The 22,977-nt window shown below is 37.9% G+C and overlaps 2 protein-coding genes across 2 annotated transcripts; one reads left to right on the forward strand and one right to left on the reverse strand.

Annotated features, from left to right (window-relative positions):
- The first annotated feature begins 4,344 nt into the window (after positions 1–4,344).
- LOC122642185 (non-specific lipid transfer protein GPI-anchored 31-like) lies at positions 4,345–4,735 on the forward strand. The gene has a single exon (XM_043835617.1). It carries the CDS (start codon positions 4,390–4,392, stop codon positions 4,732–4,734), a length of 345 nt encoding a protein of 114 aa, XP_043691552.1. The 5' UTR covers positions 4,345–4,389; the 3' UTR covers position 4,735.
- Positions 4,736–10,530: 5,795 nt separating this feature from the next.
- On the reverse strand, positions 10,531–13,119 carry LOC122665510 (inositol-3-phosphate synthase-like). Its single transcript, XM_043861663.1, has 9 exons — positions 12,845–13,119; positions 12,678–12,746; positions 12,388–12,523; positions 12,067–12,314; positions 11,622–11,964; positions 11,314–11,490; positions 11,025–11,213; positions 10,868–10,930; positions 10,531–10,786 (listed from the first exon to the last, which is right to left on the reverse strand). Exons 1-9 carry the CDS (start codon positions 13,030–13,032, stop codon positions 10,667–10,669), a joined length of 1,533 nt encoding a protein of 510 aa, XP_043717598.1. The 5' UTR covers positions 13,033–13,119; the 3' UTR covers positions 10,531–10,666.
- Between the last annotated feature and the right edge of the window lie 9,858 nt (positions 13,120–22,977).

The raw sequence follows: 22,977 nt of genomic DNA on the forward strand, positions 1-22,977 counted from the left end.
ACAGCCATCATCGATGAAATAGATGATGTGGTCACCTCTGCTTCTGTCAAAATGGCAAGCACGAATTGATTGTATCATCAGTTCACCACACAGGAAAAACATGGTATTTCCCAAGCCTTGGTTATTCCTTACTAATTCACCATTCGTTTAGAAAAAAGAGGACTCACATTTGCAAGATTCCAAAAGTTGTGTATATGCATGGGTCTAAGAAAATTTTTGCCTGACTATCATATAAAAGTGTAAATTTCCTTTTGATTGTTTGGTGGACGTTTTCACTTGATATAACTACTCTTTATAATTAAATGATAAGATTTCCTTGTATCGAATGAAAGAATTACTCTTTATAATCAAATTTCTGGGCAAATGTTCTGTCTGGGAGCAGAGGGTGGGCTAGCACCTCCCACTCCCTCTCTTGCAACGTCTTTTTTCACAAGACCAAGAAGAGTAGAGAAGTTTGAATTTTCATGAAAGAGGAATAAATTGTAAAGGGAAAAAAACTAATATTGAAATTAATGGGGTTGTAACAAAATCATTGTTACAATGAATTATATTATTATTTAGGGAAAATAATTTGGACACTCCCTATACTCTGGTCATTTAGCTTACGATCACCAATGTTTCAAATAATTATTTGATATCTCCTGAAACTTGACCGTATTAGTCCGCTGTTAGTGTTTCAATAGAAATGTCTAATTTACCCTTATAACTATATCTATTGAAACTTGTTAAGTGTAAATTACACACTTGCCCTTTACATTGAAAAACCCTAAAAAACCCAAATAGGGGAGGTTGCAGTCGCCGGAGAAAAAGCTTGGCAGGTGGTGGGTTGACGGAGGCGCACCGGCACCGGCTCCGTCTAGCCACGTCTCCTCAGTTTGTTTCACACGCGGCACTCTTCTTGCGTTCACAATCCATGCCCTTCCCCATGTTAGTCTAATTACTGCCAGCAAGAAACGGTTCTTCCTATTCTGTTCTTATGCATTCGTGTTCTCCGATCCAATCGACGGAACAGTAGTTCTTAATTTCGGCTTTAATTGAGGGGAAGCAGTGAGAAATTGAGGAAGCGATTGATCCACTGACAGAGCGATGCTCGGGTGGAAAGTGAGGTGAAATGGAAGCAGTAACACCGTCACTGGCGAAGAATGGGTTATCTGGGTGTCGATTTTAGGAAATCAGAGGGAAATGGACTTTTGGGAGTGATGAATAGAATGGGTTTTGGGTGAGTAGAATCCAGAGAAGAGGGACGATGGTTTCAGAGGCCTAAATGAAAGAAACAGAAGTAGGAGGTCACGGCTACTGGTTTCAAAATGAAGAGAATCAAAAGAGAAGGAGATTCAGAGAGAAAGAAAGAAGATGGAGATGTAAGATGGGCAATGCGCCTGCTACTTCTTCTTCTCCCGGCTCAGGGAAGCTCCGACATCATCGTCTCAGAACTATTTTCAATTTTTCAAAAAAACATAGAACCTTCCATTCTTTCTTGCTTTCTTTTCTCCCTTTTCCCTTTTTTTTTTCTCTCCTTTTCCCTCTCTTTTCCTAGAAATTCCGGTTGTGTTTCAAGGCGGTGTAGGCTCCATTTCGGGTGACGGTTCCAATGGTTTTCTCAACGAAGCTTTGCATCGGCCTTTCTGGCTCGACAGTGAAGAGGAGACGCAGGTCAACGAAGCGCCAATTTGACCTTTCGGGCTTAATCTTCTTCCTATTCTGCTGGGTTTTTTTTTTTTTCTTTTTTATTTTTATTTTTGGGGTTGCAGGAAGAAGAAGAAAAAGGAGGAAAAGAGGTGTAAATCTGTCATTTCACTACACTTTAAGGGTAGTTTAGGTATTTAAAAAATATTTAACTCATTGTAACGGTGATTGACTAACGGACATGGCTATTTTAAAGAAATGATAAACTGTAAGGAGTGTTTAAGTAATTATTTGAAAAGTGAAGGTGAATAAGTAAAATGGCCAAAGTACAGGAGTGTCTAAATAATTTTTCCTATTATTTATCATTAATTGTAAGGGAAAAACTGCAAATCTTATTACGGATCAATTTCCTTATTCATAATCTCATACTCATCTAAGGGTGTCAATACCCAACCCGAACCAGTGAAACCGGCCCGAACGAACCCGGACCACACCGGATCGAACTCTTAATGGTTTGGTTCAGTTTGTGGATCCATAAAGACAAACGGTTTGGTTTGGTTTGGACTAGCCCGAACCGTTAGGCCCGAACCGACCTAACCTGATAAATGAGTAAATCACTAAATGCCTAATGCCCCATTGCCCCCTAAATGTGTTGTGATAGTTTCTCATTTTATCTCATATCCTTTGTTAGTGATTACCCAACCAATTGTATCCATAGGCCATAGGACATAGGATACAAAGATGCTTTGTATTTGAAATATTTTATGTACTTAAAAGAGAAAGAGAAGAAAAATTAGCACTAACCGGACCTTACTAGTTATATAAAACCGGTACCAAACCGAATCCAAACCGATATCAATCCGTTATCATAAATCGAAATCGACACGAAACCAAACTGCACCGAAACCGCACCGAAACCTAATATTTCTTAATGGTTTGGTTTCGGTTTCTATAAAAGTCACACCGAACTGAAATTGGCCTGAACCGGCCCGTTGACACCCCTATACTCATCGATTTGTAACAATTCCCCTTTATAAGTAGAAAGTTTCTCACTAATATTGAAATTAATGGATAATCAATTCGTCTATTTATAATTTTATACTCAATGATTTTTTATCGGTTTCATTCAGTTTGGTGTGATTCGATTTTCAGTCGATCACGTCATACGTCGATCCACACTTCTGCAGATCTTTATCCTCTCAAGTTCTCTGCCTAGTACAGTTTTCTAGTGTCTCTAATAAAAGGGGAGTGGACCCCACCCGGATAGTGTAACTATACCAGAAAGAGAATCTGAGAGGATAATTTTCCATACTTCACGCATGGAAGATGGAACCGAGCAAATAGATCATACATACTACGCATATCTATTATCTAGTCGGCCGGCAATGACGGTAAAAAGAATTCATAAATTCTAGTCAAATATTCATTTTCGGATCAACTGAAAGTCTTTTAATTGTGGGAAGTTACTAAATCACTCTCTTTAATATGGGTTCAATTCAACAGAAGTCGTTTCAGGTCAAAATCTACATTAAATGGAATAAAGGTTTTTTTTTTTGGTAACAAGACGGTTATGAAATTGACTCCTCCCTCAAAGTTCATTCCCTTTCAAACTCATTCATTGAAAAAAAAAAATGGCATTCAAATTTCAAAGGTTCAAACCCAGCTCTCTACCTCATTGGAATATTGTAAAATATTCAGATTTAATTTTTTCTATTTTTTTTTGATAAAAAAAGGAAGATAAATATTTCATTTAATATGCCAAAAACATTTACTTTTATAAATATCAGAGTCTAATTCAATCAAATACCTTCTCTCATGTACCCAATTTTGAACAGAAACAAAAAAAAAATATAATTTAAAAAAAATTAAGAAAATGAACGGCTCAGATTGATCTAATTCAAAAATATCATATATATAAATGGACCGAGTTTTCCTTCAGCCAAACGAATGAGAATCCATTCACCAAGATATCAGAGTGTATTTGGGAAAACATACTAAAACCTAGGAAGAATTTGTGAACCGTAGGATGGTGGCTTTCCATTTATAGAAACTTAGTCATATATGAAATGAGGAAAGACTTCTCCAATTGGAGTAAGCCAGGCTGGCTTGGTGTGAGCCCAAGATTAAGATCTTTGATTTGTGATCAAGTTGCCTATCAATTAGCTGGTGAATGGTGGTGATTAATGAGCTTTCCTTTTTTTTTTTAATAAAAAAAATGGATGAGTTTTCTTGTATTTTTGGGTAAGAGATGAGCTTTCTTTTTAGGTCTTGTAGTTTGTCTACAATTAAAATGTGATTTTGCTTTACAAACAAACAATAGAATCAGAAGAGTTATAATGTGATATATCAGTGTACATACTCTTCTAAATCTCAATCTCTTCACCATTGGATTGGCATTTCTAGATTCTAAATATGTACATTAAAGAAGACCTGAAAGAAATCAACACGCGTAAGTCATCTGGAGGAAGCTGAAAGCACTGGATGCGCAAAATGACGAACCACTCTAGTGTTCAGTTAAAGTTGGACTCTGTCCATTCCTTAAATCCAGAAAACTCCATAAACTCGATCAAATCGAATAACCAACTTTTCTATTTCTTAAGAATAAGATTCTTTGCTCTAATCCCAATCTTTGTTTTATATATATGTAGCGGAAGTAACGCCAATCCCATTCTCATACTCTCTCTTTCTCTGTTGCAGTTGCGTGTTCATCACCTTTGTGAACTCTCTCTGTTCTGGTACTTTCTTTGGGGTGTCTCTCTAACAATGGGGAAAGTGAGGTTGGTTTTTGCTGTATTGGTGATCTGTGCTATTGCCGGAGTAGAATCCGCAAATACACCAGCGCCGGCCGTCGACTGTACGACCGTTGTACTGAATATGGCAGATTGTCTCTCATATGTGAGTAATGGAAGCACAGAAACGAAGCCGCAGGGAACTTGTTGTTCTGGGTTGAAGACGGTTTTGAAGATTAATGCCGAGTGTCTCTGTGAAGCTTTCAAGAACAGTGCTCAATTTGGAATTGCACTCAACATGACTAAAGCTCTCAATCTTCCTTCTGCTTGTGGGGTTTCTACTCCTCCCATCAGCAAATGTGGAGGTAGGTTGCCTTGATCTCTTTGCCCTCTCTTTTGTAATCCCCTGTTTTTTGTTTTTTTTTTTTCGAGTCTTAAAGAATGCTGTTTCACTGTTTGATGTTGACTGATGATTTGGGCTTTTCTGTTCTTGTAGGATTAACTGGTGCCCCTGGCCCTGCTCCTGGTATGCTTTGACTCTGTTCTCCATTGGGGGGTTGGGTTTACTGTTTAGAAATGTTTTTATGATTCCTTTTCTTTTATACTGGCTCTGTTATCACCATAATTTTTTTTTTACTGCTCTTGGTAGATTATTGTGAATGGTTTGGCATTTGGATATCTAATATTCTAATTTCTCAATCCTGAAACGATTAAAAAGGAAAGAGCAAAAGATGTGATTTTGCATTATTTCAGAACAATTATGAAAATTTTCCAATGGGGTTATTTCTTTTTCTGTCCATTATTTTTCTTTTTATTTATTTTTTTCCATTTATCAAACTTCTTTTGGCTGAATCTCTTAGCCAATTTAGGGGGGGGGGGGGGAAACATTCAATAAAATATAAAATCTTAATATTTTTTTTAATTGATTTGGTTTCGCAGCTCAATCGCCATCTCTGTCTCCCAAGTCTGCAAATTCACCTGCTGCAACTCCATCAGCTGCTGCTCCCTCACCTGCGGCCTCAGGAGGAATCACAGCCCAAGCTCCAGCTCCAGGGTCTTCTAGTGCTTCCTCTGTCTCGATTCCATTTGGGCTTCTTTTTGGTGTAGTTTTTGCTTCATTCTCTTTTTAATGAGCTTAGGGTCTTCTGTTACTTGCCATTGATTAGGGAGGGGGGGGTTATTCGGTGATCTTGGTATATATGGGATTGCTATTTGGTTCTATACACTCTATGCTCTTAGCTTATGAATAACCAACCCAATTAAACATAGTAAGTAATGCTTTGATGGTTCTGTTTATACAGTAGATTATTACTTGCTTGACATGTGTTTTGGGCCACTATTTTGTTCAAGTTAATACGCTGTGCTTTTGATTATGAATTCTCTGGTCATCGATATGCCGGCAAGGTAAAATGAGATGTATTGTTCAACAACAACAATCATAACCTTATCCCAACTAAATGGGATCGACTACATGGTTCCGAAGAGGCCCTTGCACTGTGTATGGTTGTGTGGGTAGTTTTTATGATCAGGTCAAGTGTAATCTTTATTAGGCTTTAGGAGAGTTGTAGAATAAAACATGGTAAACCACTTGGAATATCTGATATAGTGGTGGTTGATCCTACCCAAGGGAGGAGAAGGCCTGGTACAAGTATGGGAACAACAAGTTGACTTGGTTCTTTCATAGAAATGTTTGTGGATGAATTATACTACTTGGTCCCTTACCCAATAGGATTGGATAATCAGAAGAAAAAGATCCTTAAGCAGTTTTAATATGGCTATGGTTTATCTATTTGACGATGACCCATCTGCCATCAATTATTATGAAGAAAGAGATATTACCATTACTTATTTTTTAGGAGTTTCGCTTCAGAGATAATCTCCTTTTCACTGGTGATGTGACCATGTGATTGGATTCATATGATATCATTAATTCTCACCTCTTATTCTACATGATCGAAAATACCCTTCCCCATGTTAATCAAAGGATTCAATTCTCCTCACCATGGGTGAAGAGAAACTCAATCCTAAAACTTAAATAGAAAGAATATTCTGTGGCGCCCTATTTCTACTACCCATATCCCAAATATTTGCCATGTGGCCACAAATTTGGTAGGCTCCAATGTACCCTATCTACATGTTAATCAAAGGATTCAATTCTCCTCACCATGGGTGAAGAGAAACTCAATCCTAAAACTTAAATAGAAAGAATATTCTGTGGCGCCCTATTTCTACTACCCATATCCCAAATATTTGCCATGTGGCCACAAATTTGGTAGGCTCCAATGTACCCTATCTACATGTCAAGTTTTAGCCTAAATGGATACCACCAAGTGTCAAAATAAAGTTTTAAAATCTATGGACCATGTGGGAGGGTGCATGGGTGTGCGTGCACACATGGTCGAAAAGTAGAGTTCGGTTCCTCTGCTCGTACCAACAGGTGAACTACATGTGATGAACTACATGTGAGAACTAATCACCTGTCTTATTTTTTGCGATTACAAGGAAACAAGGGGTTTTTATGGAAACAAAATAATAAATGTGATTAGCTCTGAAATGTATGTTCCAGATGATCCATTCTCTGAAAAGTACAAGTATTTTTGCCAATGCATGGGAGATAATTAGGTTAGGAAAGTAACTTTGGCCACATGATCAGTCCCCAAACTGAAAATGGAAACAAACATGAGGTCCCTCACTCCCCTGTGAACTCACTACTCTCCATGGGCCCTGGACCCCACCCATTCATAGGCGATGACCCATCCACCCACCTCTGCTGCACTGATAATCTGAATATGATCCCAAAACCGCAAACAAACAAAAAAAAAAAGAAGGAAAGAACCCTTTCACTTATGAACCCACTACTCTCCATGGGCCTGGGTCATACGGGTGGTAGTGGTCTTGTTTCCCAAACAATGGCAAAGTTGAAAATTAAGGACAAAGGTATGTCTGTTATTTTTTTTTGGGTAAAAGTACTTTATTTAGATAATGTGAAAGCACATGGTTGTAGGGTACATAAATCCAATAACTATGGATCGAAAATAGACAACACCATGGTGCAAAAAGGTATGTCAAAATTAATGTTTCTTGTATTCCAAATCAGAATTGATGCCCTTCGTGTTGGATTTATGTGCATAAAATCTAAATTGAAGTATTTAAATTAAATTAACTTGCATTAGTTCATTATGTGGTAAGTACCATGTACCCCTAGGCGCTTAGACCCTTTATTAAGCAAAAAAAAATAGTGGGGTGGTCCACCGGTGATGTGCAGGGAGAAAGTAACAGTCCCGCCTAGTATACGGTTTTGCAGCCCTAATGGGAAAATAATCCTCTCTAATTCCCTAAAGCTGTGCAGTGTGGTGGTGCTAGGTGGAGATTATATCGAGCTCGAATCGTTGGATGTCCGAGCTACCAGATTTTGACATCTCCACCTAGCACTGCCGAACTGAATGACTTTAGGAATTGGAGAGGATTAAAATCCGCCCTAATGGGCCTGAGGAGACCTTGTAACACTGCCCACCTTTGACCAGTGTCCCACCAAGCCGACCCCGCAACTTCTAAGAATTGGAAATGGGATTGCCGATTCCGGTCAATTCGGAGTTGGATTCAATCCCGAATTGTGCTTCAACTATTGGATTGGGTAGAGAACCAACTGAATTGGTAATCAGTCGATGCCGAACTCATTTTGCTCATATGCATGTTGGACTGCTGGCATTTCTAATAATTGAGAAAAAATAAACGTGAACGCGAACCTTCCGTGAGAAGCAAGTGTTCATTTTTAGTGTGTAGAAAAAGTTTGGTGGATTATGATCCTAACAAATAAGGATTTTTAATTGGTGAAGATGTAAAAAGTAGGTTCAAACATTTACAATAGGATTTAAACCGAATATAAAATCAAATTAAAATCCACTAAGAGACCGAATACAAAACCGAATCGAAAAGATTCGATTTTGATTTTGAAAATGTGTTCCTATTCTTGATTCGATTCAAATTTGGTTTCTACATTTGTATCTTGAACCGAATCGAATGACATCCTTACTTCCAACCATTGTGATCCAACATTCCAACGTAGTAAACCCATTTCTATCTCTAACATCTCATTTTTCAATGAGTGATTGCAACGATTGGTGTACAAGGTATGAATAAGCATCTAATCATTGCTTTAGTTTTTGTTTTTTTTTTAATCTTTAAGGGTTCAATTTTGGGCCAGAATTGATCCATTCAATAGTTTATTGGTCGGGTTATGGATCTATCAATAAGTTATTGGTCTGATTTCGAATCTACCAATTAAGTTATTGGTCTCCCAACAGTTCTAGAATCGATAGATCAATTAGGAACCGTAGAAAACAGGAACAAATTCACATCCTAACCCTATATATTATATAATTCTTAGGACCTAAGGTCATGAGAATTAAGATCAAACCTTTTACTTTTTAAGTCTTTCATTTTGACTAGTATCACTTGTCTCACATGTTATTTTACCAAAGATTTAACTTTTAATATAACGATCCATTTGGGAATACTAACTTAAAAACATACCTTAAAATAACCATAATTTATGAGGTCGATGGTATTCCTATTTATTAATTGAATACAAAACAAGACATAATATGAACTAGTTTCATGATTTAAGGGGGGAAAGTGATAGTGGATTGCATTTCTCATGGGAATGAAATTAATATATTATTGTATAGCTTGTGTTAGAGAGTGTTTTTTTTGGACTGCTTGGAAACGTTTAGAAATCTAAATCGGTCAACCCATTAGTTAATGGTCCTAAATCTCAAATTTAGAATTGATTAATTTATTAGTCCGATTCTGATCCTAATCTCTTATGATCGAAATTGTTAAAAAATCGAATCAATTGACACCCTTGATTCAAACCTTGTAGAGGTAGAGTTTTCTCTTTATTTCCCCTATCGGGCTATATATGTATGATTGTATGAAGATGAGGATAGAACTTGGGATTATTCATGACCTTTGGTGTATAACCACTTGTGTTGGAACCATTTTAGTTGTTGATATATGATTGAGTAGGTTTCTTTTGGACTTTACCCAAAAAAAATAAAAATAGTAGGTAGCTTTTGCCTTTTGGATGATAGAGTAATGATGTCACCTTTACATGTTTTGGGTGAAGTTCATGCATAACATTTGGTTGTGAATGGTAGCCGAGGAGCACTTAGTTGGGCATGAGAGCCTATGAGGTGTGGCTTATAGTTTTCAGACTAGGTTGTAGGCCCGTTGAGTCCTTTGTACCTATTGGGAATAGGTGTAGGGATTTTATTTCGTACATGGCAATTTGTTTATGAATTTCAGGATAAAATTGTGCTTAAGGATCAGATGGGTTTTGACAATCTAGGCATTGTGGAGCCAACAGTAAGTTCATTAATTCTTATTGAATCGAACACATGGCTTAAATGTTAAAATCCTAATTTTAATGATGGATTTATTGATCGGTCTCAAATCTCATTGGAAGGAGTCCAATCAGTCCATTCTGTCTTCCATATTTGTATTTTTTTTCATCTTTTATCACATGTGATATAGAATCTTTCCTTCTTCATATGAAGACCCTGATAATTTGTTCTACCAGTCGTAAGGTGTTTTTATTGTGTTCATGGCAGATGGCAAAAGTGGTAAAAGGATTCTTGCCTATTTACTTTTTGTGTATCACCTAACCTTTCCATTTGCAATCTCAACCCAATGACGCTCAGGTAACAGGTACTCCAGGCTTATTAGGGTGGGAAATATGGATTCTTGGACTATTCGTTTTAGAGTTTCCCTTCTGTGTATGTTCATTAGATGCACAGTTGAAGCTTAGCTTGAAGGATTAAAGTGTAATGAGAACCAGTTGCCGTGGGAAGAAAAAGAGTGAAGACTGCTGGAGTTAATTAATTAGCAATACCTATTATTATATAGCTTTAGATTTCACTTTTTCATCATTTATGATTCAATATTACGGAATATTACAGTTACCTCTGAACCAAATTGCCCCAAAGCAACACCAACAAATACATTTTCATTCATTGTTAACTAAAAACAGAAAAGCCTGCACAACACCGACGAGTTCTTGTTCTTCTCCCTTCTCCCTTCACGACAATGGAATGGCACTTACTACTGTAGGGGTGAAACAAAATATATAACGAGAAGATGAAGGAAATCAAAGACCAAACAGGAAACACCCATCTTCCTCATACATTGAATTTTCTACTTAACATTTCTTTAAGCTGAAAATGAACAAAAAAAAGAAAAGAAGAGTGAAACAGACAAAACAAGGGGGGGCGGGCTTTTGAGTTCTGATGGTCTTCAATGGTCTTCTCACTTCACTTGTATTCCAAGATCATGTTGTTCTCTGGAGCCAAACCAATACAAGCCTTCAATATGTTCTCAAGCATTGCCCTCTGCTTCGACAGTGCATTCACCACTGGAGTACCAGGGGGCACCTGTTTCAGAGACACCCATCAAACCATTTTTCATTTATAAGGTTAAAATGAAACTTGCCCTCAATAAGCTTGCTTGCTTACCAGTGGAGCCTTTGTGAGGTAGCTCAGAATAGTGGCCACAGGGTGGAAAGAGTGGAACTTGCCCTGCAAATACCATTAGAAACAGATAATGAGCCCAAATTGACCAATTTCCAGTTTCAATTTTGAACCTTGAAGTGATTAGAGTAAGTGGAAATACCTCTCCCTCTGCTTTGAGTAGGATCCGAGAACTGAGCTCGGCCAGGAGGACCAAGTCCAAGATGATAGGAGCAGCCAACAAGGAGTCTTCACACGTGTTATGGAGAACGATGGTGCTCTTCCCTCCCATGAATATCTCCGATGTGTACTCGTCCATCGCCCTCTTGCTGTCTCCAACGTATGGCACATACTGCAATTCCCCAAAAGAAAAATCAAGTAAATGATCCTCTACAGTCGCCTGTGTTTGTTTTTATCAGTTTTGAACTTTTGACTTGTTCAGATTAGATTACCTTGATCACGATAACGTGATCAGGGTGCTCGTTTGGCTCATAGAGAATGCCATTACTGGACACCATATCATCCACTACATTGCTCTTTGAGATCTCCTTCGATCTGAAGGTCTGTGGTGCCGAGAGATTCATGCCGTCGTTGTTGCCCAGATGGTTGTAACTCACTATTGACGTTGGCTGAAATTATAACATTTTTATAATCATCAAATTTTGCAAAATTTAGAAAACACAGGAAAGGAAATTTTATATTCTCTCCCTGTCTTTTATACTAGCCCAAGTTGCAGAGTGAGAGAGTGAGACACAGTTACCTTGATTCCAGCTCCCACAAGAAAATCGACCAGGACAGATTTCATCTTGGTTTGGCCACTCTTGAAGTCGTCTCCACCGATGAAACTGTTTCTCCTTATGGCCAAATCAATCAACCCTGGAACGAAGGTGTTCTGTGGACTTCCATTGATGAAAGGAATGTTCTCAAGGACACATGCCATTGCATACAAGGTGGATGGAGACATCTCCTCCTCGTTCTTCTCTAACGCAGATAGCAAGTTCTCCATGGTATCATTTAACCCCACAACTACATTGCTGTATCTCTCTGTGTTCGCAGTCCAAAGAACCACCACCTTCTCCACCTTATTAGCTTCCTTAAAGTCCCTGATATCAACCCATATCGAACCAAGACAACAATTAAACAAAAGTTACCTGTTTTCAGGACAAAACTTGTGAATCTGATAAGAAAAATGCAAGAAAATATACCTGATATCCTTCATGATTTGTTGAACCTGCTCTTTCTTGGTACCCTTGACAACATTGTTGGCACGGGAGCCTTGATTGGCAGCTATGAAATCAGGGTCATAAATTCCGGGAAGTGGGACCATGGATTCCATGTAAGGCCTCAATTGCCTCTGCAGATCGATGTCAAACACCTTAGCCCTGGCCATCGCATCCCCCAGGTTCATGTCGCTTATGTCCCAACCCCCAAAAACAATATCATCAGGGTTCACCTGTGCATCAAATCAAAATGAGTAATTGATGGCTTAGAACAAAAACTTAAAAAATGTCAGTGAATCACAGTACCATGGGAAGCAAGCTCTTGAAAGGAGCATAAATCTCTTCCCCGTTAAAAGATCCAACTCGAATGGTTGAAGCTTGGGTGAGTGAGCCGAAGTAGTTGGATTGCTGTACTTTGTCTTTGGTAGCCCACGAGATTCCTCTGAGAACAACGAATACCCACGCAGTTATAAATTTTTTTATGAAGAAACAGGAACAACCCACACAAAATCTTACCAACCCACGAACATTAAACAAATAAAAAAAAATCAAAAGACAGAAGAAGCAGGAAGAGGAACATGAATCAAGAAACTCACTCCCGATTAGCAATGGCAGCACCAGTAAGAGTTGAACCATTGTTTCCTCCCCAACCCACAAGCATTACCCTATCAAAATTCACAGAAACAGAACAGAATGAGTTCAGATTTAATTGATTCTTAAGCAGAGAAAGAGAGGTTCGTTTTTGGGGGTGGCTAAAGCTAACCCTAGCTTAGGAACACGAGTATCAGTTTTGAAATCGTATTGAACGGTCTTAGGCTTGACGATCCATTGATAGGTACCGTTCCTGTTCTCGTGAACGAGCTCAGTAGTCTCATAGCTGTACACAGAATGGATCTCATTCTCGGTGTACTTAACGTTAGGGCTGTCAACCTTGAAGCTTTCAATGAACATCTTCGATGGGACTATGAACTCGAACACTGATCAGAAGAAACCCTTTTAGAAGCCCTCTCCTCTCCTCTCACCCGCTCTTAACTCTATTCTAGCTAGTCTTCACAGAGTAAAGAGCTTGATGATCCTTCCTCGAAGTCCAGCGACCAAAGCAGCATTATATAGAGAAAATGCAGAGACGGGGGGGGCACGTGACGTAAGGTGATTGGTTAGTGGCCTTAAGAGGGGAAGAGTATTAAAGCAAAACTACAAGGACGGACTCCAAGGCCAAGAGGGGCCATGCAGAAGGAAAAGCTTTGGGGTGGGATTGTGGGACCCTTTAACTCAAACCTTTTGGAGGGTAATGGAACTACTCGTACGGGGCGACACACGAGAGTCGAGAGCGACATGTGGGACGAGACGTTGGCTTCCGCATTACTCGTGGCAAGCTAATATTTTGCCAGATTTGAACTTTGCTTCGGAAGTGGGGCCCACTTGAAAGGACAATAAGAGGATAATAAGGTCCTGGAAAGGAAAGTAAAATTTTTTTTTTTGGTAATACATGTATCAAGTTGAATTGAGGGATTCATTCTCCCCTCAAAAAAAAAAGAAAAGTTGATTGAGGTATCGGTATTGGCATCAGTCTCCGCAGATATTGATCCCTGATATCGATTTGGATCGGTCTATATTGGGTTTGGAATGATTAAAATTAGAAAAGTACCAAATTAGGGATCGGTCTCATATCGGGTTCGATCGATTAAAAAAAGGGAAAATTTCTTAGATCTACTGGATAAAAAAATTAATTACAATATAAGTAAATTTAAAATTTGTTTTATAATTCGTAGTTTTGATTTTGAAAATATTTACTTAATCCCCATATTTAGTTATTTCTTATGGTTCTAGCAAAAATAAAATTTAAACTTCCTAAAATACCCTAGTATCTCATCTTCTTTTCATTTTTATTTTCATTTTAAATTATATTTTGTGGGACTCACCACCTTCTCCTTCTTCTTTCTCCTCAAAGCCACACCGTCCTCGCGGCTGCAACCCTGCAATTCAACCCCAACTTGTAACTCCCCTCCCTCTCCCTCTCCCTCTCCCTCAGTCCCGGCCTCTCCCTCTCCCTCTCCCACTCTTACTCTCCCATACCTTACAACCCTACCCCACCGTGTTCTCATCATCTCTCTCCATTTTTTAATCATATTTTGTAGTACGGTTTGATGGAATTCAAATTTGGATCTGAGCCAGATATAGAATTGGGTGGTTGAACATCACAATTTGGGTGAATTCTGCCAATGATTTTGGAATTTCTTGGTTTCTCGAGCAGATTCACGAGGGTGATTAGTAAGTCATAGAGTATGTGGTTTTGTGCAGATTCTCAGAGATAAGGAAACGGTATTCTATGATTTCTTCAGAATTCCAAAATCCATCCAAACGTGATAAAAAATATTTGAATTGGAATGATTAAAAGACAAAATCACAAAGAAACTAAATCTTTGACTGTATAAAGAAATGTAAGTGTCTCTGTACATTTTTATATAACGCATGGAATATGATTTAAGATTATCAAATTTCATCTTGTCATGAGAGCACAATGGGGGGGTTGCAGGGGAGGGGAGAGTGAGAGCAGGAGAGGGAGAGGGAGCTAGGGGATGTTGCAGGATTGCAACGGCGGGGATGGTGCGGCCTTCTGAGGAGAAAGAAGGAGGTTGTGGTGGGTCCCATAAAATGTGATTAAAAATAAAAAAAAAATTGAATAAAAGTGTAAAGAAGAAAAAAAAAAAAAAAAACCCGGAGAGAGAACATGAGATATTAGGGTATTTTAAGAAGTTTAATCTTGTTTGTTTTTTGAAATCATAAACAATAACTGACTATGGGGATTAAGTAAATATTTTTTAAATCAAAACTACTAAAGATAAAACAATTTTTAAACCTACTTATCTTGTAATTAATTTTTTTATCTAAGTAGATCTAAGCAATTTTCCCTTAAAAAAAATAACAAAATCTTGAAATTTTTAAGAAATCATAAAAATGGGGAAAATGTGAAAAATAGCTAATTTTGGCAAAATAATGGACAAACTTACAACAAAAATGAAAAAAACCTTTCTGGAAAGTTTTTCCTCCATGGACAATGTAAGAATGGATCTACACACTACAAACAATGATGGGTTAGAAAATGATATCATTCCTATTGCGTCCACAAGGTAAAAAAAAAAGAGAGAAATGTTAATGTGGGCCCACTATTTATTATGTGAAAAGTAGGGGTGTAAGTTTGGCACTGTCAGCCCGAACCGCCCCGAGCCCAAACAGGGCTTGGGCTGGTTTTTGCAACTTTGATGCGAGTTAAGGTTGAAATTTTCAGACCCGAGGTCAGCGTCGGACTGGGCCAGGGTTGAGGCCTCGAGCTAAGCCCATCTCGGCCCCCCCTGTGTTAGATTATGCTTTACAATTTATTAATTACATTTTATAACTATTGTTTAGTATTTAATTATCTATTGGTTTTTCAGAAACATTAAAAAAAAAAAAAAAAAAAGGGTTAATTATCCATGGAACCAAAGTATTTAAAAATTTAAGAATGGGTTAAGTTTTTAAACCTAAAGAAAAGTCAAATAGGCAATTGAGTATAAAACAAATCAATACCCAATCACATGCTACTGGCTAATCAAGCCCTAGCAAAAATCAGGGTCAATCAGGGCCAACCCGGCCCAATCAGGGTCGGGCTGGGCTGAGCCCGCCAGGATTGGGCCTGGACTGAGATATTTTAATCCGAATTAAGGTCGGGATGAGCTAAGAGGACCTAGGGTTGGGCTAGGGTTATAAAAAACCCGGTCTAATCTGACCCTGTTTCAACCCTAGTGAAAAGAATAGAAGAATTTGTATAAGGGCAATGTACCAATCTTTTTCTCAAATCTTAAAAATAGGTTACAAAACAGTTTTTTTGGGTGGATTTTTTTAGTGAAAAGACACACCAAAAACAATAGTACTTGTGATATAGATCAGGTTGGGTCGGTCGTTTCAAATCTGATGCCGATCAATGGCCAATATAAATTTCCGTCCCAAGATCGGCCAAGGATAGGTATTGGCCTTGGTTGATATTGTGTGGATCCGATACAGATACGTCAATCTATTACTATCAACCGGCCTCAAATTCATAAGACTCAGGAGATCATAGTTTACTCTCCATTTTTTATTGGTAATAATAATGAACCGCTTATGGCTCTCACAGGTTTCTTTGGTAATCGATAATGATAAAAGAGATTAGGGTTAAATACGCATACCCCTTAAAATGCACCTAATATTTCTCATGCCCCCTAAGGTTCTGACAAGTCCACGTACCACCCCTGAAAATTCACGTATCACCCCTACTTTATCCCTTTAAAGCCATTTAAGTCCACACCAGTCGTTATATGCTAAAAAATGATCAAACTATCCCTTCTCATATATTTGGGAAAGATGATGGCATTTTGATCTTTTCAAATTTTAGCAAATAGATCAGGGCAATTAGGTCTTTTTAAATTTTAGAAAACATATAAGAAAAGGTAATTTGATAATTTTTTAAGGGGTATGCGGTATTTTTTTTTTTTTGGTTGGTAATCAGGGGTATGCGGTATGCGTATTTAACCCAAGGGACAAAGACTTGGAGGACACTGGAAACAGACTGCGACAAGCAAAATGGACCCCGGTGACAGTGACTCTGTAACGGTGAACGTCTTTAACTCCTCGTTATTCTCGCCTTGTTATAGTTTTTTCACCTAAGCCGGACCACCACAACTAGGGAGACGGGAGGAATTCACTCTCTTCAAACGCCTGTGTTTAAGGATGCGCATTTCATTTCCACACACAGAAGTTCTCTCGTGAGTCACAGATGGGCCTCCGTTGGTTCTGGTTCGTTCGATTTCAATCGATTCTGAGCGAATCAGAACCAAAACCAGAACCAATGGAGCCCATCCGATACCGATTTCGCTTCCTCAACAATGAATCAGGCTATTTTTATAATCAAGAATCAGAAAGCATTGAGAGAATCGTATTCCGAATCTGCAAAATTTACTTGAGAGACTCACTCCAAGGATTATTTCAATTGGTAAGTACTAACACTGCATAATTAATAGATCGTGAGTTTTTTTTTTTGGTAACAGTAGATCATGAGTTTGTCTCTTTTTAGAAATCAGAATTGAAATTAGATCGCTAATTGCAGCCAAATTGAATCAGAATTAGTCGATTCTTATTCTGTTAAATTTGAATAGATCGACTCGTACTTTATTTTTAGGGTTCAAGCTAATTTCAATTGAATCGGATTCAGAACCTGGACATTTCCAAAACCAAAGATTTCTACAACTTTCAAATGATGGTTATTCCTTTTTCCTCGGGAGGAAAGACGTGTAAGCTTCTCAAGATTCTTAGAATATAAACTATAGGACAGAAGAAACTAATAACTGCAAAGAAAGTTTGAAGCTCCTATACAAGTTTGCTTTTAAAAATGGGGGTTTATACCCCCCCCCTCCCAATTGTGTTTCACAAAGAAAAAAACATTTTGTTGTGAACTTGGTTACGGTCATAGGTTATTCAACATCAATATTTAATTTTATCTTTAAGATTTTGTCTATATTTTCATGGATCGATTTTTTCTTCACCTATGTTCTCTTCAGGTTTTTTATTTTATTTTTATTTTTTATGTTGTATGATTGAATGAGATTCTTGAAATAGTGAAAAGGGTATTTCGTATCTTCATCAATATGGATGGAAATAATGATGAGATCATAGTCATGGTTTTTTCACTTAGATTCAGAGGGTGGGTCTTGGCATAATGGTAAGGTTGCTCCATTGCGATTTAATGATCACGGGTTCAAGTTGAAAAATAACCTCTCTGCATAAAGCTGTGTACATTATGACCCTCTTCAGATCCCACTGTGACCAGAGCCTCGTGCATTGGATATGTCTTTTTTAATGAGATTATTGGAGTAGAGAAAATGGTATTTCAGCCATTCATCATAAGAGTGGAAATATTGATGAGATCACAGTGGAAAAGGTATTTCGGACCTTCATCAATAAGGATGGAAACAATGACGATATAATGGGTGAAGAGACTTTGTGGGTGAAGGAAAATTTTTTCTTTCACACTTTGACAACTTTTAAGCTTTGGGATTAATGTTTTTTTTAGGGTAAGTTTTCATCTCACGATGGAGTAAGAATCTCTTCATCCACTCCTCTCTCCATCCATCATGATATGATCCTACGATTGAACTCTTGCGTTGGTGAGTTTCATTATTAACTCTTATTCCTTATTGTTTGACATCCAATACATACTTCCCAAGTTCAATCCAAAGATCAGATATTGTTTAAGATGTTATCTCTTCACCGTAAGTGAAAGAGAGCTCGATCCATATGATAAACTTTTGAACTCAAACGCAATTATTTGATGCGAAAGAAGGAATAGCTTTCCACCAAATTGGAGAGATGTGGACTCACTTTCTGGACCCCGACCATCTTTCCGAAGACCTTGGTGGTGTCAATAATTTCTTATACTTATTGATGAGTCTATGTGGTCCAATTTTCAAATCAATAACATTATTCAATAGGTCTGGGCTCTGGACAGAAGTGTTACAATTATTGTCTCCACATTGCATAGCCATAACTAGCTAGTACTTTTAGCAATTTTGTGTTAGTTTTTTGATAATGTAACATACGAGGTGCCATGTGTCTTGACAAAACACCCAAGTAGTTAGATGTGCCTTTCTAATTGACCCATTGATGTGGACAAATAGGGAAATAATAATAAATAGTAAAAAATAAAAATGAATTATTATTATTATTAAGGTCTATTATTTTTTCAAATAGCATAAAGGTATTTATTCTGTTATATGGATAAATTATATGTCCATTTCAACTAGAGGAGAGAGAGGACATAATTTGGATTAGACACGTGTCAAGTTTCGAAGTCTAAAATTGCTCCTATCTTACTTAATTCCCAAAGTTTGTTAGGACCCATGCCACACAAAAAAAAAATAAAAGTAAACTTTCAAAATTGCCTCAACCTTATTTATCAAAAGTACAAAACAGTTATTGAATAATAATAATAATAATAAGGGCAAGAGATCTCGACTTTGCCGCATGGTCTCTACATAAACGTTTGGGCCAATAGGTGAGTACGCCTGGGTGTCTATCTAGGGGGCAGAGGCGCCATCTCACGGTGCCCTATGAGAGGGCATAAGAAACACCACCAAGTAGAGATCTTTTTCCCTAATAATAATAATAGGGAAAAAGAACACACTAACCAGTGTTGTGTCTCGGCATGTACCTGCGCCCAGGCACAGTCGTGTGCGAAATGACCAGTGCACTCTTGGTTCTTTCCACCTTTCCAAGGGGTACACCAGTCATTTTGCGTGCAACTGTGTGCCTGTTCCTAGGCATAGGTACACACCGAGGCGCATCACCAATTAGCGTTCTTTCTCCCATAATAATAATTATAATAACTCATCTTCTTCTTTTACTTCTTAGAGTCGTGTAATTATTATTATTATTATTATTTTTTTGGTAAAATTATTATTATCTTGGGGTGCGGATAATTTTTATTGAATAATCGTCAACACTAACCTCTAGATCTATTGAAATAAAAGTTATATGTTCATCATGCTAGCTTTTTGTGCGGACAATAATTGTAGGGTTTGAGCTACGGAGCAACTGCATGGGCTGGTCCATGAGAAAATCCGTCTTAAACATGAACGTATCAAGCTGGGCTGGGCACCTCATTAGTTGCCAGAGCCAGTCCATCCAGAGTTGCATGTATTTTCTGGTTTGGAGCGGGCAGAGGTGAGGGCAATCCAACATTATCAAGTCAAGGCCCAGATAGTCTTAGCCCAATGCTCCAACCTCTATATCCCCCATAACCAAATATCATAAGGAGGCCCAAGCCCGATTGTTTCATCATCCGATGGTTTATGAATACTACTAATAATAATCAGACTCGATGAGTTTCACATGATTTGAGCAAAAACATCAAATCAATAAAAATTTGGATTGATTCAGACTTGGTCTAGTCATTTCTTAAACCTAGGCAAGTCTTCATGACTCATGACCAGATTTCATGTTTTTGACACAACTCGCACCCAAGTCAAAACCTGAATTTTCTACTATAACACCAGATCATGTCCTTGTACAAGTACTTTCCAAAACCCTCCAAGTCCATTTACATGGAATCCACTCCTCCTATGGGTCACAATAGATTCCATTTAACTGGCCCTGGAGGACCTTGGACGATAATTATACAAGGACATGATCTGCGGGCTCATTATTTTGCCAGGTTCTATCATTTTTCCTACTTTTTATCAAGTAGGATTTATTAGTTTCCAGCTAGAAACCATATAAATCGGTAAAAAAGAAGAAGAAATCTTCTAACAAAATCTTAATTTTTCTCTCTGTTGGTTTTCCCTGCAATTATTATTTCTTTGAAAATGATTCTCTATCTGAATAGAAGAGGAGAGAGATATACACATTATGACATTAATATAATTTGTCATGAAGGAGAGTTTTAATTCCATTTTTATGGTCGAGACTCGAGAGCACCAAACCACGTTGTCCCATGATCTTTGGTCTTATCGATTATAAAAACTTCTCTCTTATCTATTTTACAAGCTTTTACCTGAAAGTAGGGATGTAAATGGATAACCGAAATCCGAATCCGAATTCGCATCCGTATTCGTTTAGGGACATCCGTATTCGTTTAGAGATATTCGGAAAATAATCCGAATACTCCGATTAAAATCCGTCCGAAAAAAAATCCGAATACTTAATAATAAAAAATTAAGTAAATAATGATTTTTAGGGTTTTTGAAGATTAAACAAGTTCTAGAATATGATGAAAAGAGAATCATGATCTAAGAGATATGGATTGAGAGAGAATTGTATCCGCTAGGGGGAGGAAGGTCCGGGTTACACAAGGCAGATATGTAAACGGATGGTCGAAAATCCGAATCCGATCCGCATCCGAATCCGTTTAGAGGTATCCGTATTCGGCCAGGGAATATCCGGCTCCGATCACATCCGATCCGTATCCGATCCGAATCCGATCCGTTTACATCCCTACCCGAAAGTAAATGCAGTGCATTGTTCAAGGAAGTGGAATCAACAATTGAATCGGCCTCCATTGACCTTGATTTCGACTTTGTTAGAATTTGACCTAAACCCTTGAAAAAACTTTTTTTTTTTTTTTGAAATGGGAATCAGATCTGGCCGATTCCTATCTTGAGAAACCAATGATCTCAAAACAAGTTGCATTTAAGAGTTGGTTACATATAAAAAAAACACGAAAACATAGCCAATATTTTTTGAAGTAGAAGAAAGAATGCCTTTTTTGCCATTTTTTTTTGGGGGGGGGGGGGGGGTGGAAGTGGGAAAATTATTCTCTCCAATTCCCTATAGTTTGGCAGTGCGGTAGTGCTAGTGTGGATGTCCGACACGTGGTAGCTTGGACATCCAACGGTTCGAGCTCATTGACTATGTTGAGCTCAGATCGTTGGATGTTCGAGCTGCCACATGTCGAACATCCACACTAGCACTATCGCACTGCTACGTTATAGGGAATTGGAGAGGATAATAATCCAATGGAAGTGACCGCTCTGCTTCCCATGAATGATGGAAATGACTGTCCATCTAATGCTTCTATGTGTGCTCCCAATCCCATGGGTCCTTGTATGCGCATAGGAGCCACACTCCCCCCACAAGAAACACTTCTCTAATAAATAAATAAAATGGAAAAAAAAAAAGAAAAAGAAGGTGATTGATCATGTGGCCCGTGTGGTTCCTGTGCCTAGACATATAAGTATTCAAAAATACTCGTTATTTCTATGGAAATGTGGAAATCCCGTCCAAGACGATACTTGTGGCACACGCTTCCATTGGTCAGTATGTGCGTGCAGGCTCTATAGAGACTCATGCAGCAATATTTTTTCCATAAATAAATAATAGATGGGCTGTTCTTAAGGCTCTAAGTGAGGATTTTGACCATCACATCCATCCTAACTCCAAAGTCTAAAGCCATAGTCAATGTAAATATCATGATGGATCATGGAGGGAAGGCTTATAGTCATGAGTGGACTTGGTTTTTCTTCGTTGTGGAAGAAAGGAAACTCAAGATAAGACCTCATTATTACTCTTTCTATTGGTTGAAGGTTGAAAATACCCTTCTAACATTTATGATGCATATTCAATCTTCATTAATGCCCAAGGTGAAGATTCCTTCATGACCAAAAATACCCTCCTTAGTCATGGATGTATGTTTTTAAAAAAGGGTAGTACTACATTTGCCCAATCCTGTATTAGTGGAATGGTTCTAAGTAGGATAGATTTGTCTAAAAAATATTTTTTTTAATCAAAATTAAAGGTAAAATCGTCTGATTCGATCTGATACAACCGATCCATAATAGTATTGACCGATTTCAATATTACTTTTTAAAACCATTGTTGAATGAAGGAAAACTGCCCTCTTGTTTTAATGATAAATGCAAGACTCACACAAAGGTTAATCTCTCATTTATGGAGGAGAATGTAGATGTTAGCGTGAGGGATGTGTTGTAGGAGCTGTTTGGTGAAATTTGAACATTTACTTATTTCTATAGACAACGATTAATTTGACTGTGATTTTACTGTGCGTTACGTATGTAAACTAGATCAATCAAGGGCCATATCGATCTTTAAACAATACTTGGACTTAACAAGTATGTTCGATAGCTAAGTATAAAAAATGGTCTAGGGTTTTTGGCACAGTCAGTTAGTGTGGAAGGAATCTCTTGTGCCACACCAATCTAGGTGTGAAAAATTATTTCATCAATAGAAGGCCCAACATAGTCAAGAAGGAAAGAGAGTGTTAGGGAGAGGGAAAAAAAAAAAGAAAAATGCTTTTGTCAATGGAATGCCACATGGTAAAGAAGAAGAAAGAGTATGAAAATGGAAAAATGGTATGGAAAACTATAAGTA

The sequence above is a fragment of the Telopea speciosissima genome, chromosome 1, assembly GCF_018873765.1.
Source record: "Telopea speciosissima isolate NSW1024214 ecotype Mountain lineage chromosome 1, Tspe_v1, whole genome shotgun sequence".
Classification (NCBI taxonomy): Eukaryota; Viridiplantae; Streptophyta; class Magnoliopsida; order Proteales; family Proteaceae; genus Telopea; species Telopea speciosissima.

Bases quoted from the DNA above. Each gene is read 5' to 3' on its own strand.
- LOC122642185 (XM_043835617.1), top strand. From the start codon at position 4,390: ATGGGGAAAGTGAGGTTGGTTTTTGCTGTATTGGTGATCTGTGCTATT.
- LOC122665510 (XM_043861663.1), bottom strand. From the start codon at position 13,032: ATGTTCATTGAAAGCTTCAAGGTTGACAGCCCTAACGTTAAGTACACC. The intron at 10,931-11,024 runs GTATTTCCACTT...TGGTATTTGCAG, and splicing joins TACTCAAAGCAGAGGGAGAG to GGCAAGTTCCACTCTTTCCA. The intron at 10,787-10,867 runs GTAAGCAAGCAA...TCTCTGAAACAG, and splicing joins ACCTCACAAAGGCTCCACTG to GTGCCCCCTGGTACTCCAGT.